Source organism: Panthera leo, chromosome A1 (genome assembly GCF_018350215.1).
Source record: "Panthera leo isolate Ple1 chromosome A1, P.leo_Ple1_pat1.1, whole genome shotgun sequence".
Classification (NCBI taxonomy): Eukaryota; Metazoa; Chordata; class Mammalia; order Carnivora; family Felidae; genus Panthera; species Panthera leo.
In genome coordinates, this window is record NC_056679.1 from 88,306,243 (window position 1) to 88,316,914 (window position 10,672).

Here is a 10,672-nt window from a genome sequence, read left to right on the forward strand (position 1 = left end):
GGACCCCATGCCCGATGCCCCTTGGACTGCTTCCAGAAAGTTTCCTCTGCCCCAGAGGTGGCCAGGGGAGGGTGGAGAGCTGGGAGCTGCCGGTCCCACACAGAAGGGGGCTGGCATTGTGGGTGAGAAGCGGTCAGGGGGGCTTGGCGGGACACTGGATTGTGGCTTGGCCTCGAAGGCAAAACCCAGTCATTAAAAAAAATCACATTAAAAATTTAGCTGGTGTTCACGAACCTTAGTGTGGTGATCATTTCATAATATATACATGTATCACATCATCATGTTGTACACCTTAACCTCACACAGTGTTATCTGTCAGTTATGTCTCCATAAAGGTAGGGAGAACATCCACAGTGGATGTGCACTATCCCCCCATACCCTCGGATCCAAATTCCTCATATACAGGGAAGGTAGATGTCCTCCATCCATCAACACTTGGGAAACCGCAATCTCTAAGTCTCTCCTCCCACACCCTCCTGGGAGGAAGCGGGGCGCTTGGGGTGAGGCCAGGGGCAGAACAGGAGGGCAGGGAGAGGCTCCGAGCCATGCAGTGGCTGCCTCCAGGGGATGGTGATGTACTGGCCTGTCCGAGGGCCTTGCCAGGGGCTGGAGGCAGCACTGAGAGCTAGAGGGCACCACCATCCCCATGCCCTTTGTTCCCCCAAGTTCTCTGAGCACAATAAAATGCAAGGGCACTGAATGCACTCTGAACTCCTGAGTCATATCCCGGAGGAAAGGACATCCTGGAAAGGTGGTGATGTCAGCCTGCGCTGGCTGATAGTAAGGCACCGGTGGTCACCCTGTGATGAGAGCGATGCGAGCATGAAGGATGGGTAGGGGCAGGCTCTAGGTGGTGCTGTCAGTGCCGGGGTGGGTAGGGGTGGGACAGATGGATGAAGATCTCCATGGTGCTGTCAGTGCAGGGGTGAGTTCGGGTGGACTCTCCATGGTGCTGTTGACCAAGCAGAGGAGCCAGAAACGGGACTGAGTCGCAGCACAGGGTAAGCAAGCGAGCCCACCCAGTGGTTGATCAATGCCTGGGTTGTCATATCTGCTTTCTCCTGGTGACATTGGCTCCCAGGCCCATCACTGCTGCCCTTCGTCAGAGGCAAGTCTGGTTGCTGTTCACGGTGGGTGCAAATACCGATATCATTTCCCCGTCCCGGGGGTCCCACACCCCGAGCTTCCAGGAGGGGCTGCGTGGCTGTGCACCCTGGGAAGGAGGCACTCCCTCCAGGCCCAGACACTGAGGGGCCCCCAGAGGCCCCACCCCGCTGCCATGCCATCGGGACCGTGACCATAGCCAGGATGCCAGGCCACACTTACAGACGTAAATCAGGATCACCTATCTCACACGTGCTTTCAAAGCATAGCCTCTGTCCAGGAGGAGAGGTCAGAGATGTTGGGGCATCCAGAGCAGCCGCTGGCTCTGTGCCAGGAGCCCACGTCCCTGGACCAGAGAGGCACCCCCGCCTCTCAGGAGCTAGAACGATCTGGCTGGCAGTCACCAGCACGTGGGGACTGGGTCCCCCGAGCCCAAGGACCCACACGTGACAGTGGGCGAGGTCAGGAGCTCACTCTCCCCCAGACGAGCTAGCACTGTGAGTGAGGCTCCAGAGACCACAGTGGGGACCACAAATGAGCCACCCAGACGTGCCACCTGCTGAGTGCCACTGTGTCCCGTTTGAAGCTGTGGAGTCTGGCCACTTGTAAGTGGCAAAGGGGGCCTACTGTCTGCTACCTGTCCCCACAAGCTGCTCACACCCAGGGGACAGAACTTCCCCAAGCAGTCGAAGGCCCTCATCACCTGGGCACCTTGGCCTTTGTGAGTCTCTCCTGCCCCTTCCTATCTCCCCATAGGCCCCACTGGCACCATCATGTCACCTGTGTGGCCTTGCACTTGGCTGGCCCAGTGCGTGACTCCCTGTGACCCTCGCAACCTTGTGGATGGCACCCTGGGACCTCCTGGACCAGGAATCTCGGCCCAGATGAAGACACCTGTGTGGCATCCATGTGTTAATATGACTGGATGGCTCCTAAGGGCCCCTTTCTCCCCATACTCCGATGCCCTTAAAATGCATTGAACTCCAGGCTTGCAGAATAACATTTAGGGACCAGAGTCTCAGGCAGTGTAGGCTGCCCCAAGGAACACCATGGACCAGGGGGCTTACACAAAACACATGTATCCCTCACAGGTCTGAGGCTGGACCTCCAACATCCAGGTGTTAGCACATTCGGGGTCTGTGGGGACCCCCTTCCTGGGCTCCTTGAGATGGTGGTGGGGACAGAGAGAGCCCTGGGCTCTTGTTCTCCTTATGAGGACACGAAGCCCATCACGGGTCCCCCTTCCTAACACTGTCACCTGGGCTCATGCATGAATCTGGGGGGTGGGTGTGAACATGGGTCTGTGACAAGTCAGATATATGTCGCAACACACAGCCAGCACTAAAGACCCTCAGCACCACTAGTCTCTGGGGCCCCACTCAGCCCCGTGTCCCCTGCAGGATGGTCACAGAAGGGTGACGTGACTGGCAGCCTGTGCCTGCCCCCAGCCAGCTGCGTTAGGACCCACTGTGCCTCAGTTTCCCCTGCTGACACGCAGGTATGCAGCTGTCTCTCCTGATGTCGGCACAGGGGCCACCCAGCTCCAGGTCCCAAGGAGGCGAACCCGGGGTCTCTGCCCCGCACTGTGAGGGGGCCCAGGACCTGGCCTCACAACCCTCAGGCACCATGCTGAGCTGTCACTGGGTGTCGGGGCTTTGGGTTAAACCCTCATCTTGCCCTCGGCCTCACAGCTGTTACAGGTGTGTAAATGGCTCCAGACAGGGACGGGAGGGGTGGGGGTGCAGCCAGCCGTCCCTCACTTACACCTCTGTCCCTCTGTCTGGGTCACAGTGAGGCCCTGACCCTACTACTTCCTTCACCCTGCACCTGGTGCCGTGATTCAGCCTGTGAGGAATGAGAGCACTTCTCCACAGTGCAGGGAGCTGTCCCAGAAGGTGCCCACACCCGGCTGCCTGGTCGGTTGTCACACCCGATACCCCGAAGGCCCCTCAAACCCAGAGTGCCCTGACCCTGAGACACGGTCCTCCTCCTCTGAGCCTCTCCCCGGAGTCCCAGCCCTGAGAGACTTTCTGCAGGGCCGTCCACACGGCCGAAGGGCCAACGTCCAGGAGCAGGTGGCGGTGGCCCCGCCTTGGACCTGGGACAGGGTCCCTGAGCTGCAGACCACATGTGGCGGAGAGGCCGGCTCAGGCAGAGCAGACACGGCGCCCCCACAATCCTGGGAGATGTGTGAGGCATTCAAGTGGAAGGTGGCCCACTAGGGAGTGTTCCAGGGTCCGGGGAACACACGGTTGCTTAACAGTTTAGTGATAGCTTGTTTCTCAGGAACCGGGGGATGTCACCTTCAACCCAGAGCGCACATGTGTGCGGCCTGGAAAGCGGCCCCTGGACTCCAGTCCCAGCCTGTGGCTGGGGCCACGTGAGCCGCGCCTGCCGCCCGCCAGCGTTAATGGTTTTCTCCCTCCCGGGAGGGCAGCGCTGTGGAAGTCTGGGCGCCTTGCCAGGCCATCCTGCTCAGGGTGGAGCGGAGGCGCTGGCTGTAACACGCAGGGGAGGGATGGGCTGATGGCCGTCACCCGCGGGCTTATATCGCGATGGTGCAGTGGGGGTGGAGGGCACAGAAACAGCTCTGGGCAGAGGAGCCCCACTCGCTCCACAGACGCAGGAGGCACCTGTGCACTGTCCCTGCAGGTCTTGTGGGGCGGCAGCCTCTTAGGTGTCTGTGAACCTGGCTGGGTTTCCTCCTGCAGTAAATCTCAGCAGGCACGGGGTGCCTGTGGGCTGTGGGCTCCGCTCCATCCTCGCCTGTGGCCCTGTGTGCTCCGGGGTGAGCAGAGACTTTGTGAAGTTCCCAAGGACTGTGGGACAACATCTGCCTGAGGCTCCAGAAGGGGCTCTGAGCAGTGGGGTGGCATGTCCATCTGCACCTTCTTGAGGAAGCGCTCTGTGGCCCCCGCCCTGCTGGCCCCCTTCTCCGGGCCCCGCAGAAGCCGGCAACGTCTTCTCTTGTCCTTCGAGGACACAGAGCTGCACATGGGCCCCGGGGGAGCAAGGAGGTCGGGGGCCCACACTCTCCCTGTGGGTCTCTGCCCAGGAGGGCTCTGGCTGGTCCCATGGCTCTCTGTCTTGGGGACAAGGTGTGAGGTCTCGCTGAGCCCTGAGGGCTCCCTAGAAGATGAAAGGGGTCTGTCCTGTCTGTATGGAGCTGTCTGGGAGCCATAGGGGCCACGGGCTCCTCCAAGGGCATTCTCTCTGCACCCTCCATGCACTGGGGACCACTGGGAGACCCCCACCTGCCTCCACGCTCCTGCCCTCTTCTGCCTAGAAGACCCCTGTGGGAGTTTGTGCAACTTGGACACTGGGAGGGCCCGTGGGGGGTTGCTGCAGGACCCTGGTCCGTGCTGGGTCCCCTCCCCTGCCTGCAGCCCCCCCCCCCCAGCCCCGCCGGCTGAGCCGGGATTACTGACACATACTTTGAACAAGTCCTGGCAGGCGGGCAGAGACTCCTGTGCCCACGGCCATGCATTTGCCCGCTTCCCTGGGCGGCTGCAGCACGTTTTGTTGGGGAAGGAATGCAGAGGCACCAAAGCGTGAGACACCTCCAGGGTGTCACCTGGGGAGGCTGTGAGGGAGACCGAGGCAGCGCTGCCCAGTATGCTGTGGGGATCCAGCCCCAGAGCTGGGAAGTCAGCCAGGAGGTGTACTGGGAGGAGCCCAGCTGAGGGGCTTCTGTTTTTCACGGGAAAGATCCATCATTCACTCTGGAGGGGGGGTGTCAGGTCTCCGGGGCCGGCGGGCTCTGCCTTCCTGGGCCTCCACTCCTGCTCCCCATGAAGTGTAGCTCACCACCTCCCAGCACCGTGTGGGCACGACTGTCACCTTCAGCAAGCCCATCTGGAGCCACTCCGCCTCTGGAGACTTCTGAGCCCTTCACCCGGGCTTGGAAGGAGCAGACGCAAACTCTCGAATGTGGACAGTGCTGGGTGGCTGACTGTGGAGGGACGCTGGTCCACAGGCAGGATCCCCCACCCAGGCCTGCCGGGCAATGTAGAAGGTGCTCCCTGACCTAACAACTTGGGTTTGGGGTTTTTCAAGTGTCCAACCCACTATTACAAAGTGCATAGAAATGCTGCATGAGAACAGTACATAATACAAAACCCAACAGGTCACAACAGCCAGGACATCCCCAAGCGTCCCCTGTCTTCCATTTCTGTTCTTATTTCTTCAAGGACAACGTCCCAGGATGGGCCCCGGGGGCCACTTGCAGCGTGACTGCTCCTTTCATTGAGGCTCCTGTCCTGGGCCACGCCCGCCGGCCCCTGGGGGCTGGAGATCTGTACCCGGGAGCTGGGAGGGAAGCACAGCTTTACAGCTTTTCTCTAACTAAGACCATTTCCTCCATCTCCTCCCCCATTGTATTGCCTGCCACAAAGGATTCTAGCAGGTTTATGCAAATAAAACAGAAAATCGTCTTCTAAAACAGCGAGCCCAGTGAGACACAGGGGACACCCTGGCTGGGAGAGGCAGTCTTGAGTGTGTGGGCGGTCAAGTCGGGGGAGCCCCAGGTGGGGGTGCAGATGTGGACCTGGTGGTTCTGACCATGCGTGTTTTACCTGTGGCCATTTCTCACGTGGCCCCTTGATATAAGGATGGCCACTGGTGGGCACCCCGCACCCTGAGATCCTACAACACCAGAGGAGTGACCTGGTGTCTGGATTCCTCTGATCTTATGACCTCACTACTGTCCTCACCAGCCTCAGGGCTAAAGAAAGAGGCAGAGAAAGAGGGAGAGAGACAGAGATAGGGAGAGACAGAGAGACAGAGACAGGGAAAGATAGAGAGACACAGAGAGACAGAGACAACAAGAGACAGAGAGAGATAGAAACTAGGAGAGACAGAGACAGAGAGAGACAGAGAGATAGAGATAGGGAGAGATAGGGAGAGACAGAGACAGGGAGAGACAGAGAGACAGAGAGAGACAGAGACAGATACACAGCAGCAGGCAGACTAGAGAAGTGAGCAGCAGGGGTGCCCTGGGGAGGGGCGCAGGGGTGCAGAGTCACCAGAGGCAAGGCAGCTCAGGGAAGGCTTGTGTGTGGGCCCTGCTGTCTGAGCAGGTGAGCCCTCAGGTCCCGAGTCATCTGACACAGGCCACCCCTCACCCTGGTGGCTCACCCCTGGGGCCATAGTGGCGCCTCCAGAATGCTCCTGGCTGGCTACCCTCTCTGACCTCAAGTGCACCTGCACCCCACAAACACAGAGGAGACCCATGTGGGGGCCTGAGGGGCGGCACGGGACAGGGCATGCAGAAGAAGCTCTGGGAGGTGGGCAGGCTTGTTTCTGAGTTGGCCTTCCAGGTGGCAAGCAAGGCGTAGGGGCCAGATACTAGCTTTTAGCTGGGAGTCCCCTGCCAGGAAATCTGTGTGGGGGCAGTGGTTAGGGACGGTGAGACGATTCTGGTGTGGGGGGAGAACCAGGGAGCACTGCAGTGGGAGAACGTCCCAGGCCACAGATCTGACCCGGGTGGCTTCACAGGGGAATGTCCTGGGTCAGCCCGGGTGGCATCTGCTCCCAGCACAGAGGCTGTGGAACGCAGGGTCTGACTCAGAAGGGTGAGGCTTTTTGTGTTGATGAAGACAAGGCAGCTAGCTGCTGGCTACCGGGGCTGTCACTGCAGGGCAGTGAGGGAGTGAGGTGGACGGCAGAGGGCAGGCTGGCCAGAACGGGCAGGACATGGCGGGAATGGGGCAGAACAGCCTGGTGGGGGCAGTGGGGGGCCTGGCCTCTGCTAGGGGCCCAGGTTAGGCCCAGGGGGCTTACAAGATGCCTGCAGCCCAGACTCAGGGACACAGGAGGAAGGGGCCCAGAGCACAGCACAGAGCTCTGGTGCCTACAGAGTACTGTTCTCCGTGTTCCGCGCATCCTGTGTTTGCTTAGTTCTAATTCCGTGACACTCCTGTCTGCTCAGAGGAGTGGTGCAGCCCTGTCACCTCTCTGGTTCCTTCCCTGGGAGCCCCCCCCCCCCCCCATCTGTCACAGGATCGCATAAGGAGCCCACAAGGCACACTCTCAATGTTCAGGTCGTGGGACTGTGACCGGGTCTGGGCTCCCCAGGGACCTGCCCCTGGCACCGAGGGTGAGGGCTGGGTGAGGGGCGCTTCCGCCCCGCGCTGGGGAGCGGTGGCTTTGGGATTCCCTGCAGGGCGGCGGCCAGCTCCTCCACCCTCCCACCAGGAGCCACACCAACTTCAAAAGCCTAATTACTCCCGATTTGGGCTGTTTCCTCAGCGTCCCCGCAGGTGAGAAAGCCCCCGTTACTTTCACTTTTATATGCAAGGTGTGGGGAGAAGGGGGGTTGCGGTAGCTTCGCTGGGGGAGGGAGGGAGAAACGGAACAACCAATTAGGGGAGGCTGAGCGTGAAGGTGAGAAGTTATAAAGAGAGGGTCCCTCAGCCGCACTGGGGGGAGGGAGGGCTGGGGAGAGGAGGGGCCACGGTGGGAAAGTCCTCCAGGTAGGGCGTGCAGACAGGAAAGCTTTCCCCAGCTAGAAAACCCCGAGTCTCTCCCTGGGAGCCGTCCTTCCGGTCTACTTGGCCTGGGAGCCTGTGGGGGTACGGCTCCTTCCCCTGCGGCTGGCCGGGGCAGAGAGGACGCAGGAGGGTAAATCCGCTGTCCCCAGGGAGCCCTGAGACTGTGTCCACCACAGACGTTTCTCCTCAAGAAGCAGAATCCCCAAGCGTGAGAATCCCACCAGGAACAGAGTTGGGGTTCCGGGGCACCCTTCTCTCTGGGGCCAAGGGCTGCTCCAGAATCTTGCTGGGGTGGATTGCCCAGAGGAAGGGCCTCTTCCGGCTGACCTGGGAAGCGCAGGGTGCGGAGCATGTGCGGGTGCGCTCACATGGAACACATGTGGCCGGGGTGGAAAGGGGGGCATACCTGTGTTGGGGGGGGGGGGGGGGTGGTAAGGCCAGGGAGCCTCAGGGCCAACAGGACAAAGATCCCGAGGTGTGGGGTAGCCAGGAGGCTGGTGACAGGGCCCTTCCTTTCGGGAGGAGCGCGGGGGCGAAGGGCGCTTCCTCCTGCGCCCAGGAATGCGGCGGCGGGTCCTAATTAGAAGCCTGCGCTGGAGCGGGCGGCCTCGGGGCTCTCTCGGACGTGCCCCCCAGCCCCCCGCGGCCGGCGAGGCGGGCGTCAGGGTCCCCGAGGCCGCAGCCCACGCTCCAAGGCCACAGGGCGCTGCAGGTGCGGCGCGCGCCGGTGAGGGACGCCCCGGGTCCCCGAAGAACGGCCCAGCAGCCTCTCCCAGGTCCCTGGACTGGCCCGGGCCTCCCCTCCCACCCCGCCCCGCCTGGCTGCGCCTGGACCCGCGTCCCCAGCCAGGCGCCCCTGCTCCTGAACCATCTCGAAGAGAAAAATTATTATCGGATTAGATGTACTTCGGCTCGCTTGGTTCCCCCCACCCCTTCCCCTCGGCGTAATTATTATAATTCCAGGCAAGCCGTCGGAGAAGGTTCCTGTGTGTGTGTGTGTGTGTGTGTGTGTGTGTGTGTGTGCGCGCGCGCGTACCCGCCCGCCCGCAAGCATGGGTGTGGGGAACCTTCTCTGGAACCGCGGGTCTTCTGGTTTCATGCCCCTACTTGTGACCCTCAAATCTTGGGCTTCTCAGAGCGCAACGCCGCGTACTGCCTCCCTCCCCCCTTTCCCTACCGCCCGCGACCCTCCCGGTGGGGGCTCTGCCAAATCAGATCCCGAAGGGATGGTAACACTGATCCTCCCCCCCCACACACACACACCATATCTGTGCAGTAGACACTCGGGACCTTTCCTTTGGTTCGTCTACATTTCCATCGTCAGATTGAGGAAGGTCTAACTGAAATGTGCCTCCGACGGGAGGACCATGCAGAGAGAGCCCCAGCGGCCCCTCTTTCCTTCCCCGTTCAGACAGGGGCTCACGAAGAAACCCCTCGGGTCGTGCCCCCCGCATCCCCCGAGCCTGAGAGGCCAAGGCTGGTGCTGGCCCCAGGGTCCTGGCCCGCCACTCCGGGCAGGTCCCGCTGTCTTTACGTAACTGCGCTGCTGCCCCAAGCTGTTGGGTCTGGTCTCACCGACTTTGTTTGAAGGTGTGCGTGCGCGTAAGACCGGGTCCGTAAGGAACGTGTCCTTGTCCCCCGCGCTGCGCCCAGCTCGCCCGCCCAGCTGCTTCGGCTTCGTGCTGCCTGGCTGTTGGTGCCATCTGCGCAGACAGTGTTCCCGCCTCTCCCCAGCCACTGCGCCCTTTCCGACGCCGGGGGCCCCTCTAGGCCCGGGACACCACTGTCCCCGGAAGCTCCGACACCCGCGTCCCAGCCCTGGCCCGAACAGGTCGAAAGTGGCCGCCAAGGAAAACAACCCGCCAGTGCCCCGTGGAGCCGCAGGGGCAGGGCGCGGGCTCCGGGCCACCGCGGGGCCCTGCCCGAGGGGACGGCGGCGGCTTGGGGCCGCTCACTCACCACCAGATCGGGTAACTGCCCAGCGCCTGCTTCAGGCCGTAGAGGAATAAGAAGTATACGAGCAGGGCCATCGCCGGGCGGGAGAGCGCGGAGGGCCGGGAGTCCGCCCCGAGAGCACGGGCGCCGGGGCGGGCCGGGCTCTGGGAGCTGGCGGGCGGCGGTGCTGGGCCCTCCTGCGGCCGCGAGGTGCGCGGGGTGCGCGGGTGTGCGCCGGTGCGCGGGCTCCGAGGGCGGCGCTGCGCCAGGTGGGCCGGCGGCCGGGCGGCGGACCGGGGCCCGGGGCGGCGCGGGCCGGCGGGGGCGGGGCAGCGCCGCGGGGGGCGCCCGCCGGGGCCCGGGCTAGGGCCGGGGCGGGGCGGGCAAGGGGCGGGCGGGGCCCTGGAGCTGGGGCGGCGGCGGCCCCTCCCGTGGCCGCGGGGTGCGCAAGGCGCGCGGGGCGCGCCAGCTCCCAGGGCCGCGCTGTGCCAGATGGGCCGCTGGTCGGGCGGCCGGCGGGGGCTCAGGATGGTGGTCCACAGGCGCCCCTCCCAGCCCCAGGGTCGTGCCTGCCCGGGACTCCAGGGCCGCGCTGCGGTGTGGAGCCCTGTGCGCCCTGCGCTCTCCGTGTGACGCACGGTCCGGCTCTCGCTCCTGCTCCTGCTCTGTAGTGCGCTCTGTCTCTCGCTCTCCAAGTGGCGGGTCTGCTCTTCCTTTCTTCCATCTCCTCGCCAGGGGGGTCTCTTCGTCCGAGGCCAGTCCCTGGAGCCGCTCCCCGCTGGTCCGCTGGGAACCGAGCTGACCGCGCAGCTCGGCTGCGGAGACCCGCGGTGATGAAGGCGGCCTGCCCTGGGGACAGTGGCTGGGTGGGCGGCCAGGGCACGGGCCCCTGTCTGAAGGTCAGCACTGGGACACGGGCTGTCTGGAGCGTAGGTGTTGACGCCTCCACTTTGTTCTCCGCACCCCACCAGGAAAGAAGACGTCCAGTCCCGGGCGCTTCCTAGCGAGGGCAGGCAGTGCAGCGGGGCATCTCTCGCCCTGGGACCTCCAACCTCTGGGGCGGCCCAGAGCTCCTAGTCTTCCCCAGAAGGGATTTCTGACGACCTAGGTAAGCTTTATGAATTAGCTGATGGGGAAAGGGC

General features: G+C 62.9%; 1 protein-coding gene across 1 annotated transcript in view; it reads right to left on the reverse strand.

Annotated features, from left to right (window-relative positions):
- WNT3A (Wnt family member 3A) overlaps window positions 1-9,656 on the reverse strand; it is a 40,857-nt gene extending 31,201 nt beyond the window's left edge. The window contains exon 1 of the mRNA XM_042905348.1: window positions 9,555-9,656. Within this exon, the coding sequence (XP_042761282.1) occupies window positions 9,555-9,625 (71 nt within the window). The 5' untranslated portion in view covers window positions 9,626-9,656. The remainder of the gene's footprint in view (window positions 1-9,554) is intronic.
- Between the last annotated feature and the right edge of the window lie 1,016 nt (window positions 9,657-10,672).